The sequence below is a fragment of the Schistocerca gregaria genome, chromosome 7 (assembly GCF_023897955.1).
Source record: "Schistocerca gregaria isolate iqSchGreg1 chromosome 7, iqSchGreg1.2, whole genome shotgun sequence".
NCBI classification, from domain to species: Eukaryota; Metazoa; Arthropoda; class Insecta; order Orthoptera; family Acrididae; genus Schistocerca; species Schistocerca gregaria.
The window spans coordinates 189,655,393-189,670,837 of record NC_064926.1 but is presented as its reverse complement, the minus strand read 5'-3'; the positions used below and the strand labels follow the sequence as shown (position 1 = coordinate 189,670,837).

The 15,445-nt window shown below is 40.4% G+C and overlaps 1 protein-coding gene across 2 annotated transcripts in view; it reads right to left on the bottom strand.

Annotated features, from left to right (window-relative positions):
* The window catches only part of LOC126281541 (leucine-rich repeat-containing G-protein coupled receptor 5-like), a 685,956-nt gene that overhangs the window by 227,612 nt on the left and 442,899 nt on the right, over positions 1-15,445 (bottom strand). For both annotated transcript variants that reach the window (XM_049980596.1, XM_049980597.1), the window contains exons 8-9: positions 15,183-15,326; positions 1,934-2,074 (exon numbers count right to left, since the gene is read on the bottom strand). In XM_049980596.1, the coding sequence (XP_049836553.1) occupies positions 1,934-2,074; positions 15,183-15,326 (285 nt within the window). The remainder of the gene's footprint in view (positions 1-1,933; positions 2,075-15,182; positions 15,327-15,445) is intronic.

Below are 15,445 nucleotides of genomic sequence, written 5' to 3'. Positions count from 1 at the left end.
TCTTTAATAATACAATCCGAGTACCTGGCTGTAGATGCGTTGGACAAGATTTTACTCTCATGAAAAAGTATTCTGTGATTATCTGTGAGACTGTATTCAGAAATTGCTGTTTTCTCCAGTTCCCAATTTTCAATGTGACTTTGACAGTGCTCAATAAACTATTAGCATAATGTATTCCGACTCTCCCCCTAAATCTGTTAAGTTGTTACGTCATACTTTGATGACCACTTGCTTCTTGTATGGCGTTTAGTTTTATGAAATGGCCAACATAACGGCCATGGGTTCTCCATTTTCTCCAGCAGTGACCAAATTCGTAAGGGAGCATTTCCAGGAACGTGCATTAACTTTGGCTCCATTTCGCACATCTTGGCCGACCAGTCACAATCCCTCTCTGGGCTATAAGTGGTCACGATACCTGGAGCCATAACAGTCACTTGTTCTTTACGGAGACCATGGAGGGTTCCCTCGAAAGGTTTCGAGAGCCGGAGATTTTACCCATATTTGACGCTACGAGTAAAAGGAGAGTGTTTTATACTACGTGCCTTCTTTGTTTAGTGTAATGAACAGGGCTATTAAGTGTTATGGAGAGCGGAGGACTGGCGATCCATTATCTCCGATACCGTTTTGTAGCTAAGGAGGTACTACAGTGATGAGTTAAGTGTTCTGCGCGCAACTCTGCCATTCGTATCAGTGATACCAGTTTTATTCTTTGGCAGGCTGCTGACATCTTTCCATTGCACTAAAATAATTTTTCCCCGGAAGGTCGCCATGTCAGTAACTTGCTGATGTCGTTTTAGAAGTTCTTGTCCTTTCCTTCCACAGCCTCATTTTATACTAGTATACCAGCATGAACTAATTTAGTGGACACAAAATTGTAAGTTCTTAGGAGTGCATATTGATGTGAAGTACAGCTGTAAAACCATATAGTAGATTTACTAAAATTTTTGGTTTCAGCTGCTTTTTCAGAAGAATATTTACCAAGTATTTGGATATGAAATCCAGTAAGCTAGCAAATTTTGCATACTTTCATTACTGAAGTCTTATGTGATAACATACTGGAGTAACCGCACACGTAGACGAAAAGTATTCTTTGCACAGAAGAAAGTTATCAATATTGTGTGTGGGGCTCACATGCACATCTCACAAGCATCTTTTCAAGCAACCGGAATTATTAACCACAGACTCGCACTACATTTATTCATTTATGAAATTTGCTATCAAAATTCCATCTGAGTTTGAGAGTTACCGAGAGATTCACAATCCCAAAACTAGATGGAAAAATGATCTTCATTACCCTTTAATGAATCTCCGCCATATAAAGGATTGAAATACACAAGTTTGCAGCTATAAGACACTTTGACAACCTACCCATGGAAATAAAATGCCTGACAGATAGCAACGCTTTCAAATGTGCATTTAAGATCATTCTCCTTAACAACTCCCTATATACCACATAGGAATTCTTGAATAAAAATTAGTTGTCAGTTTCGTCGAAAAACATGTAAAAGATCAGGGTGTAACCTTATAAACATTTCTTTTCCTTGTGTAAGAGTACGTTTGTGTGTGTTTTCTATTGGGTTTATCGCAAATATGATCTGTGGAACAACTAACGAACTAACTAACTAGCTAACTAACAAATGTCCTTGTTGTACTGTGTCAGGAAGATTGCACTGAAAAAAAAAAGAAAGAGAGAGAGAGAGATAAAGACAGACACTATAATGCCACCGTTGAACGACGCTTCTGTACGTAGCTTGAGGAGAAGTTCCCGATTCAAACAAAAGTTTTTATATGGCAGCATAGCATGTGTAACGTAAATAACACCTATCTCCTTGCTAAAGGCAGAAATAACTGTTGATTTAACAGTGAGCACTCGGCTTTTGGCAACACTGTACACATTAAGACAGCAGCAATTGTGGTGTGCTGAGGTACTCACAGACTGCGGAGCCTGGGACAGATGGAGCAGAGTGAGGCGGGCACCTCCTGGAGTCCAGCCCTGTCCAGCCGCAGGATCTCCAGGGCCGTTGTGCCCTCCAGGTTGGGGAACTCGGTCAGCTCCCGCGCATCGGACAGGATGCTGGCACAGAAAAGCAGAAGAAAGTATATACAACTCTGTCAAGAGACAACTAGCACACTATAAATACCACCAAGTTCGTAACAGGGGCATCATGAAATATGGTAGTATTCCTGAACATCATTGACGAAGAAAATGGCTCTGAGCACTATGGGACACAACTGCTGTGGTCATTAGTCCCCTAGAACTTAGAACTACTTAAACCTAACTAACCTGAGGACATCACACACATCCATGTCCGAGGCAGGATTCGAACCTGCGACCGTAGCAGTTGCACGGTTCCGGACTGCGCGCCTAGAACCGCGAGACCACCGCGGCCGGCTCACTGACGAAGATTCAGGACAGTCGTCCTAAAGTGAAACTGAAGTTAACGGGGTATGCATGTCAGTATTAACTCTCACCACGGTACTAGCCATTGTGATGTGAAACCAATAGAGACTAATCGCGAAAAAGCCTGCCCGAGGAACTCTAACGTCGGCACATGCACAGAGTGCATCGTAACTAATTGTGAAGCGTGGAGGAAGTAAACAACATTAGATGCAAAACACTTTTGACTAAATATGGTAACACAAACGAGTTATTTGCAAGAAAACTGCGGAAATTTGGTTACGAGCTTCCAATAATTTCAGTATGAAATATTGTCCTAGTTAGGTTAAATGTGTTTCAAATGTAAACTTTTCGATTAAGTCCCCACATAATCCATGGGTTTTTACCACATCTCTTCATAGCCTAACCTCAATCTTGTTATGCCGTTTGACGCAATTCTATGCTGCAAGCGGCGTGTTTTTTAAGTTTCTTGGTCCAAATACTCTCCCCATTCACACAAAGCGCTAACTCCACAATCAGAAAATATTGTTCTCATTTATAATCTATAATACTATATAAAGTCACGTCATTGTTTAAAATGGTTGCCAAAACTCTCTGAAAGCTCTTCACAAATTTACTGCATATATTTACACGATTCTTTAGTTCAGACGGACATATGTTGCTTATTTTCTTTATTATATACGGTATATCAACCAACACATATATACTATGTAAAGGGGAAATTTTGTTACCAAAATTTCGAAAATTTGTAGACAAATTTATGTTAAAGTTTTACATGGTACTCTCTAATAAACATTCGTACGAACATAGGCTACATAATATTTTTTTCAAATATGTGTGGTATAAAAAAATATATTCTCTATAAAGGATAAAAGTTGTTAGTAAAAATCGCGAGAAGTTCTTGACTGAATTACTTAAATTTTTTACAAGATAAATTTATATAGATAAATGCTAAGTATTTTTAAAACAAGAGTGAGTTTTTCTGTTAAAACCCCCTCCAAGAAAGAAAATTGTGTGCTTAGCTGTGGTGTGAAAACGTATGGCTTCGTTTTCTTTCACGTATTCAGTTTTAATTATGATAGCGCGGCATTTGAACTGTTAGAAAAACTGTTTCTTATACATATATTCTCTCTCAGTATATAATTATAATTTTTAACTAAAATCATATACTCAACTATGTGCTGTTTTGATTTCTTTCCCGCGCTTAGTTATAGCAGATAACAGATACGTTGTGTTAATTTCTTTTTGGCTTATGATTTTGGAATACTACTATGAAACCTGAATCGTTTGAAACTTCGTAGCCTCCTCGTTCACGGACTAAGAGTATGCGAATTTCTGCCATTGAAGCTACTATCCTCACAGATCCATCAGCAGGAGAGGTCTCTCGTACACCATAAAACAATAAGCCCAACCGTTTTACCCATTCGTTTTAAGCGACTTCAGTTTTCAATCAGGGCTCTGTTTGCAATAGTAATGAACACGAAGGCTCAATGGCAAAAAGAGGGGGGAGGAGAAGATCTACATCAATAAAAAAACTGTCTACAAGGTTTATTTAAGCAAATTACATAATTTCTATAGAACTGCACCGAAGTCAGGTATTACATAAATTTCACCTCATGTTATACCGTTACTAACAATTACATAATTTCTACTGCTCAGAAATTTCACGGTGTTTGCGCATAATTAATACTTAAGGTTTCTTTTATACTATAATATGTTGGTAAGTTGTATACTTGGCAGTACTAGTTGGTATATCAAGTTCAATGAACAAGCTTATGCAAGACGTTCTTGAACAGCCCTCCTCCATGGCTTACTCCAATGTACCGTATGACAATACGGCACGAAAATATGCCAGATTTTCTACTTTATATCCCGTATGACTGATACATTTAAACAACAAAACAATATTCATCAGCTGTGTTGTACGCTCGCCCAAAAAATTACTGCTATGAAGATATTCAATTTATAGGAGCTCTTACTTTATAGATATATTTTTCTGTGTTCTGAACTCCATATACAGATTTTTTCTTAAAATTTGATGATACTAAACTAGTTAGGAAATTTTTATCAACATCCACAAAATTTTATTAATAAGTCTTCCTAAAATATACTTTACACTGACAGGAAAAAAAATCGCAACACAAAAAATAATTAATGTAGTGTAATGAGATTTCAGAAAAAAATTGTCTAGGTAACTGTTTAAGTGATTAATATTGCAAGATCACAGTTTAACGTAAGCGCGATATAATCCATTGTAAATGTGCAATTCTTGTACATGATTAATCAGTGTAATCTCCAGAATTTTGAATGCAAGCATACGAACGTGCATGCATTGTGTCGTTCAGGTGCTAGCTGTCACTGTATGCTAGCCTCCACGGGCTGCTTCCACCACATCGACCGGTTACGAAAACGGCGGAAGTACGCACTTTACACGGGATTTTTTGTTTTATTTCAGTGGTTTTTTTATCCACTTAGTGTTTATCGGATGTTATAATGTACCCTACGTTGTGTTATCCGGCCTGGCTCATTCAGCAGCCAGGCTTTGTACATTTTTACAAGCATCTTTTGGATATGCTCAGCTTTATTAAGACAATCCAATATTGACTTTTAACGCAGACAGCTTCCCGAAAGCTGGAACTCCGTAATTGTACATATAAATTATTGAAATATAACCATTGTGAACCTGAAGATGCGTCTACACGGACGTGAAACCGGTGGTTGCGAATGACGCACCTTCACTCAGCTATGCGGATTTTGGAAACAGCTCATCATTCTTGACTTTTTAATCATTGTAATTTTTGTTACACTTTGGACAGTTATTGAGTGTTGAGCGTTGTTATCGTTATTCTTTAACAGTAAGCTTTCCCTTAAAGGGAAACTAAATCTTCTATTCTTCACCATTATGAGCGTTATTTTCTGTTAGTTCTATCACATAGCACGTCGGAGCAGTGCTCTCAGATATTTAATCGACATAGTTGAGTGTTTACGTCATTACGTATTACTTGCACTCCACTGACACCAAGTCACCGTCATTTGCGAATTCAGTGGTGTCAAGCAAGAGCTCCTTGGAGGACAGCCCTCATATTGCTGTTGTAACGCAACATGCTCTACAGAGGGCCGACATGTTGCATTGGCCTCATCGATCACCAGATCTGTCTCGAATCGAGCTCATATGGGACGTCATCAGATGACAACTCCAGCGTCATCCACAAACAACATTAACCGTCCGTTATTGACCGACAAAGCAACAGACGTGGAATTCCATGCCACAAAATGACATCCGGCATCTGTACAAGACAATGCATTCACCTTTGCCTGGTTTCATTCAAAATTCTGACGGTTACACCTGTTATTAGTGTATGAGAATTTCAAATTTGCATTGGCTTATCCCATGCTTACATTAACATATGACCTTGCAGTGTTAATTGCTTATGTAAGTTATTTAGACAAATATATTCTCGAAATTTCATTACTCTACACTGATTATTTTTTGGTGTTGCGATTTTTTCAGTTCGTATATGAAGTTTTGGTTCAACATCATTCAGAACTTCTAGCGGGGATGTGGTAGGAGGGAGAGCGGAAGCAGAGAGTCTCGTGTGGCAGCCGGGGGCGGCTTCCGATGAATGAAGGGCGTGGCGCATTCCACGCAAGGTCGAACCGAGTGTCAGCGCGTCCGCTGTGCGTGCGCTGCTGCGAACGGGTCTGCTTGTTTTTCCAGGGGACGAGCTACATCGCTGGCACCGCCCCTTCATAATGAAGAAAAAGTACCGCCTTGTGTTCAGCCAGTTACAATTTCAAGTCTGCCCTGGTACCCGCTGTAATAATTACTTCGCAGTTGAAACCCCACTCCTTGGCGGATGTTCGTGCACGTATCTGTAGGTATCTGCAATAACAGTTACTTGTAGTCAAAAGTTAAAAGTCAGTGTAAATTCCATGATTTTTCCTCTATTTGTATTACATAGGATCGATAGTGGCAATTATTAGCGTTTTAAATCACTATCCATTCGGGACATGGGTACCACTATTTTGACCGTAATGCACAGTGTCGTGGATCCGTAAGGGCTGAAGATAGAGACACGCTCTTTTTTCTCTTTTTCCATACACTTACACACGCACTTTATTTCCATGATAGCAGCAACCTTCCTGTTGCCTTTACTTACTTACGTTGCTACAGAATCCTGTCCCAAAGCGACTTGACGGCCATTCTAGAACACTGCAACATTTCCAACTTTCGATTCATTTTATGACCCATGTATGTGTTTAGTATTCGACATAAAAAATCTCCATGTTTAAAAAGAAATGCCCTGACTGACTCATCATCGCCCAGTCCAAAATTCCTAGAAAAAAAGCTTGAAATATGGAGAGTCTTCATCTTACACTGTAGACAAGTTTAAGAAGATATTCTCCGGGGTGAAAGGTTTTTTTAAAATGTGTCGCTATTAAAGCACTTTTGAGGATAGAACTACTAAATTGGTATTAGTGTTCTTGGCCAAAAATAAAAAAAATATGCGTTATACATTTTTTAGAAATTTAACCTCTATGAGAGTGAAATAGTAGGTGGAATTTTGTTTGGTAAATACAGCATTATTAAAGAACTATTAAAGCTCTTTCAAAACTACTGTTATGGAAAAACATACATATTATAGTGTCTTAGGAAATTCAAACCATTAGGGAGTGAAATAGAGGATGAAATGTTTTGTGAAAATATTTCATTATTGAAGCATTTTCAAAGCTAAATCTCTGAGAATTTTATTTTGGCTTCTTAGTTAGAAATACAAATTACGTCATTCAATGTTTCGGAAATTCAATCCCTAGTGGTGTGAAATACGGTATGACCGATCCAGCGACCCATCATCGCCTAGCATAAACAACTAAGGACAGAAATTTGAAGAGTGTGTTGATCTTATGCTGTAGGCATCGTTTAGTAAGGTATTGTACGAAATTCCACCACGCTTCTAAGAGTTTTTTAATAAATGTCGCTAATAAGGTAATTTTGTAATTAGAACTATGAAGATTGGCATTTGGTTCCTATATCAGATATTTAAAAAATACTTTCTTTAACATTTTGAATAATTCAACCGCTAAGGGTAAATTAGCCTGTGAAACTTACCTTCAAAACAAATAATTATTAAAGAACTACTGAAACGATTTTAAAACTACATCTGTCAACAATGAGATTTGACTTTGTAAGACCGAAAAAAGAGATAAAATACCTTCTGCACCATGCAAAATTTTTCAGCGTTAATATCTGTTGATAACTTCTAATTCTGACTATGTAGGCTTTGTTACAGAGACTATATTAAATTTATAATGGATGTAATAGTGTATTTATTTCCGAATGTATATAATTGATTATAGCTATAATGTGAACTACTGACGGTCTTGGGAGAGCCAGTCTTGACAAAACTCTACCATCTGGTGAGCAAGATGTATGAGACAGGCGAAATACCCTCAGACTTCAAGAAGAATATAATAATTCCAATCCCAAAGAAAGCAGCTGTTGACAGATTTGAAAATTACCGAACTATCAGTTTAATAAGTCACAGCTGCAAAATACTAACGAGAATTCTTTACAGACGAATGGAAAAATTAGTAGAAGCCGACCTCGGGGAAGATCAGTTTGGATTCCGTAGAAATGTTGGAACACGTGAGGCGATATGGACCCTACGGCTTATCTTAGAAGCTAGATTAAGGAAGGGCAAACCTACGTTTTTAGCATTTCTAGACTTAGAGAAAGCTTTTGACAATGTTGACTGGAATACTCTCTTTCAAATTCTGAAGGTGGCAGGTGTAAAATATAGGGAGCAAAAGGCTATTTACAATTTGTACAGAAACCAGATGGCAATTATAAGAGTCGAGGGCCATGAAAGGGAAGCAGTGGTTGGGAAGGGAGTGAGACAGGGTTGTAGTCTCTCCCCGATGTTATTCAATCTGTATATTGAGCAAGCAGTAAAGGAAACAAAAGAAAAATTTGGAGTAGGTATTAAAATTCATGGAGAAGAAATAAAAACTTTGAGGTTCGCCGATGACATCGTAATTCTGTCAGAGACAGCAAAAGACTTGGAAGAGCAATTGAACGGAATAGACAGTGTCTTGAAAGGAGGATATAAGATGAACATCAACAAGAGCAAAACGATGGTAATGGAATGTAGTCGAATTAAGTCTGGTGATGCTGATGGAATTAGATTATGAAAAGGCACTTAAAGTAGTAAAGGAGTTTTGCTATTTGGGGAGCAAAATAACTGATGATGGTCGAAGTAGAGAGGATATAAAATGTAGACTGGCAATGACAAGGAAAGCGTTGCTGAAGAAGAGAAATTTGTTAACGTCGAGTCTAGATTTAAGTGTCAGGAAGTAATTTCTGAAAGTATTTGTATGGAAGTGAAACATGGACGATAAATCGTTTGGACAAGAGGAGCATAGAATCTTTGAAATGTGGTGCTACAGAAGAATGCTGAAGATTAGATGGATAGATCATATAACTAATGAGGAAGTACTGAATAGTATTGGGGAGAAGAGAAGTTTGTGGCACAACTTGACCACAAGAAGGGATCGGTTGGTAGGACATGTTCTGAGGCATCAAGGGATCACCAATTTAGTACTGGAGGGCAGTGTAGAGGGTAAAAATCGTAGAGGGAGACCAAGAGATGACTACACTAAGCAGATTCAGAAGGATGTGGGTTGCAGTGGGTTATGGGAGATGAAGAAGCTTGCACAGGATAGAATAGCATGGAGAGCTGCATCAAACCAGTCTCAGGACTGAAGGCCACAACAACAACAGCTATAATGTCGTCATCATCAGCCAGTTCTATCACTTAATGACATGGCGTGTTTGAGTCGGCGTGTAACAAAGAATCCCAGTAAGATCTTCCATTTCTTCCGATCCTGAGCTTCCTGTTCCCAATTGAATCCCACTGTCTTCCTTATATCTCTGACCCATCTGTCTGGTGGTCTTCCTGTAGGTCTTTTTTGGCAAACTGGGCTTCAGACTAGGACTTGTTTAGACCATCTTTTGTTGCGTTGTCCGCAGTGAGAGGTAATGACTGAAATTTGGTATTTTCGGCACATTCTTGCACTGTCAATTTTGGAATATTGAATTCCCTAACTACGGGGTTTTCAAAAAGTCCCTCCGAAGTGCCGTATGATTGTCAGCCACGCGTATTGTAGGATTGTTCGCCTGCCTAGGTTACGTCTCTTCAAGTGGACTCTCCCAACATTCCAGTGTTCCGTTTATCTCAGCCAGCGTCAGCAGTATCGTTGGGGTGTGTCATTACGTTTTGACGTGAACGTTTAAGTTTAGTTCCTTTGTTCATTTGTTTCGTTTCTGTCACTGTTAAAATGCTAGCCATTGAAGAACGTGTGTTTTAGCCGAAAAAGGGTTCAAAGCTGGTGGTGGATACACAGTTTCAGTTCGTCAAACATTTAATTCAGTTTTCCTGGATACAACACTCCCACGTCGCGATACTGTGCGAGATTTGTTTAACAAATTTCGAAGTACGGGTTCAGTGAGAGATGTACCAAGAAGTGGTCGTCCTAGCGTTCTGTCTGAGGATAAACTGCTCGATATTTCCGATAAAATGTCCATGAGCCTGAACAAGTCAGTAAGAAAACTCGTCCAGGAAATCGATGTTAGTATCGGAACGGCCCACACTGCTGTAAGGAAAAAACTAGAACTTTTCACATACAAAGTGACAGTAGTGCAAAAACTGAATAATACTGATCATGGCAAGAGACTGCATTATTGTCAATGGTTCAAAATTTCGTTCAACAAAATGGAAGGGATATTCTTAATGAAACGTTTTTCACTGACGAGGCGTGGTTTCATTTATCCGGGTACACGAACTCGCCAAATTCTCGTATGTGGAGTACTGCAAATCCGTTGTCTATTCATGATTAGACGAATTGAATTGTGTATTCAGCAACAGGGGGGACACTTTAAATGTTTAATGTGAAAATTTGTAAGTAAAAATGAATATTGTATAAGTTAATAACTTGCATTTCACTGAGCTTCATTTCGGTATATTCACTGCGGCATACGGCAAGTGCGGCTAGCAGTCATACGGCACTGCGGAAAGAGTTTTTGAACACCCCATATATCCGAAATGAAAAGTCCCATGCATCCAGCTGCAGCTACTGATTCCCGTTTGTTAATTCTCGTCATGTGACCATAGCCACGTCTATAAACTTTTTACGTGAGTCACCTGAGTACAAATGACAGTTCCACCAATGCACTGCCCTTTTATACCATGTGTACGAGATACTACCACCATCTGTATATGCGCATATCGCTATCCTATGACTTTTGTCATCTCAGTGTATTTTCCGCATCGCTACTTCTTTTATGTACAGCTGAAAGCAGTGTCTTGTTAAGTGCTGGCTGACTAGTTGAAGAGGAACATAATATCCTGAGGTGTAAACATTTGGCCATAGTTCCCAATCTCTCCTCTGATTTCAAGCCTGACCTTGTGTCAACATTTTGATGTCTGCGCATCTGATACACCCAACACTTCCTAATAACTATCTTACTTATGCTATTGTTGGTCTACTAGTAGAAATTTTTACAAGTTTTGTCGTATACTGAACCTGGCAGAGGAATATTCACTGCCATTGAAAACAGTAACAAAGGTCCAAAGAACCTGTCTGTATTTTTGATAACAACGTATTACAATATATTCGTAATCTATTCCTTATGATATTTCCTCTTCTAATACTGTAACCATCCGCTGTCATATGACAGGACCATATTTAACTGCTTGAAGTGTTTTTCCCCTCTAGTGATGTCCATTTTGTAAATTTATCTTCTATTGGTGATACCGCTTTTGAAGTTCATCTTCAGAAACCTACTACTGAGTTCAGTACATCACCCGATTCCTAAAGAACAGTAGCGCCTGTGTGATTCCGATCTCACTGTTTCTGCGGCGTTCTGCAACCTTGCCTTCTGTGTGAGAATTATTTTGCTTCGTCCTCTGTATCTTCACGTTTATTGTTTCGTGCTTTTCTGGAAGAAAGAGATCATTTACGTTCAATGTCTTTATTCTCCTCTGAAATTACATATTGTCTGTCTTGTCTATGGAAAATTTCTTCTAGTATTTCATTTGTTTCTGAAGGAAGAACTAAATCACCTAAGTATTGGTATATGCTCCTTCAAACTTTTATACCCATCGAATTTGGTATCACGCTTTCATTGTTTCTCTGGCACACAATTTAATGTGATAACTACAGCACTACCCAGGCTCTTTCGAATATAACTTTATCTTATAGTTTCCATTTCCTATAACCCACCTTTCATTTGAGGGTATTTCAGATTATTTGTTTTTCTTAATACTTCATACACAAATCCTTCGACGCCACATCGTCGAATGGTTTCTCTGGATCTGCAAACCCTAAAAAATAGCAGCTTATAAATGTCTTTTTTTTTATCTCTCCTTTTACTGGAGACAAACTATCTGTCGAATAGAAGGTCTTCCGTTTCCTATTCCGTTGTCTATTACTCTTCTTAGGGTGCATTATTACAGTGTACCCATGAATGGAGAGACATAACTAGAAGCTCTAAACACGTCCTAAGATACATCAAAGACACATCCATACTCGACGCTCCTGATTTTCCACCGAATGGATGATTATCATAATGATTAGCAGGAGAGCGTCTGTGAGAATAGGTTAAATGTGAACAAAGATGGACGAACCTGGAAGGTTATAAGCCGTGACATCGTATCTCAAGGAGATAAAGTCCTTGGAGCCTTCTGCGATGGCATGATTGAATAAAATCAACTCGGTTTACAGCACGAGTCACTTCGAATAAAGCACTTACGTTTTCGACGGCTGTCTTCGCCACCATCATTTTCAAGCCTGGCACGGGGTTCCGCTTATATAGGCGCGACTGCAGCGCCTAGAATCTTCCAAAGATGGACGAAGTGCATGCGTGAAGGGGCGAGTTGGGCAGGGCCAATGACGTCATCTGGTGCGAGAGACCGGCACTGCCGCTCCCGTCTCCTAAAAGAATCGAGCATCCGTATTTCCTTCTTTTCGATATCCAAAGCTCGCCATCAGGCCCAACTATGTGTGGTTTATCCTAATCTCAGCCGCGTCGTTTATACGGGGATCCCAACATGATGACGCATGAGCCAAGACTCAGTCAATGTTCAGCTATAGCCGAGTTCTGAAGCTCCTTTTGTTTAATATGTCGCTTGTGCCTAATGTGACTCTTAGCTATAGTGAGAGCACTTAGATATAAATAGATGCTGCCACATACCCAGGGGATACAGCATACACTGCGCACTCGAAGAGCTATGTCGTCTTTGTCGAGGCGTAATATATGATACATCTCTGAGCTGGAACACTCATCTCAGTTTATGTCTCTGCAGCACAAATCCTGACATGCTGCTCGTTGCCTCACAGTATGGCAGGAATGCAGTCGGCTTTCCCACTTCGGCCATTTCATGAGGCGTCCTTCGTCAATGGCACCTGAAAATACGAGGTTCATTCAAGTTCTAAGGCCTCCGATTTTTTTCTCCGGACTGGAAAGAGATAGAATCATGCGCATTGTTTTAAAATGAGGCCGCGTTCATTGTCAATACGTCCCAGAGATGGCACCACCGTACGGCAGATGGAATTTTACCGCCAGCTGCGAGAATGAGAACTGTTTTAAATACATAAAATGGCGACGTTTTCCTTACTTGAATAGCGTGCAATCATTCGTTTTCTGAATTTGCGTGGTGTGAAACCAATTGAAATTCATCGACAGTTGAAGGAGACATGTGGTGATGGAGTTATGGATGTGTCGAAAGTGCGTTCGTGGGTGCGATAGTTTAATGAAGGCAGAACATCGGGTGACAACAAACCGAAACAACTTCGGGCTCGCACAAGCCGGTCTGACGACATGATCGAGAAAGTGGAGAGAATTGTTTTGGGGGATCGCCGAATGACTGTTGAACAGATCGCCTCCAGAGTTAGCATTTCTGTGGGTTTTGTGCACACAATCCTGCATGACGACCTGAAAATGCGAAAAGTGTCATCCAGGTGGGTGCCACGAATGCTGACGGACGACCACATGGCTGCCCGTGTGGCATGTTGTCAAGCAATGTTGACGCGCAACGACAGCATTAATGGGACTTTCTTTTCGTCGGTTGTGACAATGGATGAGACGTGGATGCCCTTTTTTCAATCCAGAAACAAAGCGCCAGTCAGCTCAATGGAAGCACACAGATTTACCAGCACCAAAAAAATTTCGGGTAACCGCCAGTGCTTAAAAAATGATGGTGCCCATGTTCTGGGACAGCGAGGGCGTAATCCTTACCCATTGCGTTCCAAAGGGCACTACGGTAACAGGTGCATCCTACGAAAATGTTTTGAAGAACAAATTCCTTCCTGCACTACAACAAAAACGTCCGGGAAGGGCTGTGTGTGTGCTGTTTCTCCAAGACAATGCACCCGCACATCGAGCTAACGTTACGCAAGAGTTTCTTCGTGATAACAACTTTCAAGTGATTCCTCATGCTCCCTACTCACCTGACCTGGCTCCTAGTGACTTTTGGCTTTTTCCAACAATGAAAGACACTCTCCGTGGCCGCACATTCACCAGCCGTGCTGCTATTGCCTCAGCGGTTTTCCAGTGGTCAAAACAGACTCCTAAAGAAGCCTTCGCCTCTGCCATGAAATCATGGCGTCAGCGTTGTGAAAAATGTGTACGTCTGCAGGGCGATTACGTCGAGACGTAACGCCAGTTTCATCGATTTCGGGTGAGTAGTTAATTAGAAAAAAAATCGGAGGCCTTAGAACTTGAATGCACCTCGTATATGGAATATATACCCGGCTGTGACCATTCTCTCAAATGATGCAATTCACACTTTAACTGGTCATCGTCAGAAATAATCTTTGCCTTGTGTACCAACGCGTACACGACTGCTTTCTTGTTGATAGAGTGGTGAAAACTGTTGGTGTTCAGGTGTCTGTCACTGTGCAGGGAGTTTCGGTACATAGAATGACGAAGTTAGTCTCCCAACTTCAGTTCCGATAAAACACCAAAGAACGGTAGCTTTCCGTCTCTCTGCATCACGATAGTAAATTGAATGTTAGAATGGGCACCTTTTATGTGGGTGACGAATTTCTGCAGTGCATCTTCACTAGGAGGCCATATCAGGAACATGTGGTCATCATACCATAGGAAGCAACATAGGCGAATTGTTGCAGAGTTCAGAATCTACTCCTCGAACTGGCCCATGAAGCAGTTCACGGTAGCTGGAGACAGTGAGGATTCTATCGCTGTGAGATCTGTCTTCTTACAATATTCGTCATGGTACAAGAAGTATGTTTTCGTTACGGCATGACAAAAACTTGACTATCCCAGGTGGAAACGGTTGTACCACTAAATCAGTGTGTCTTCACTTTCTTGAGTTTCTCAAAAAATATCTTCAAGTTAACAATATGGTGTTCACAAAGTCCCTGTTTGGGTGCCAACAAACCCACTAGGCGTTTTGCCAGTCTGTAGATGGGCGAGCTGATTTGGGCTAACAACAGGCGTATGAGGGACACCTTCCTTCTGTATCTTTCAATCCATAAAGCCTGGAAAGTCTGGTGGCACGTAGCATTTTCTTCGCCACTTTGTCTGGCATACCAAGGTCTTTTAATAAGTTTCTGTCCTTCTAACAATGGCCTTCAAGTACTGACATTGTTCGAATTTCAGTCCATCACAGAATTTCGTTTTACGAGAAATATTTACAACCGACTATCCTGTTGGAAACTGTAGTTTATTAGTAGTGTACACAGTAATGGTTTGAGTACTCACAGCTTTCGCAGCCTCGGCAGGTGGGAGAAGGCGGTGGGCGCGACAGCCACCAGGGGATTCCCCCTCAGCTCCAGTAGTGCCAACCCTGGCGCCTGCTGCAGCACACCGCCAGGCATGTATTTGATGCGGTTACCAGAGACTGACCTGAAACAGTATTTCGTGGTATGTGTATACATTTTAATAATGTGAGGGTGACCACCAGGGAATGCCCTTACGCCTTCTAATAAGCCAGTACTGGCAACCACATGACATAATGCATATTC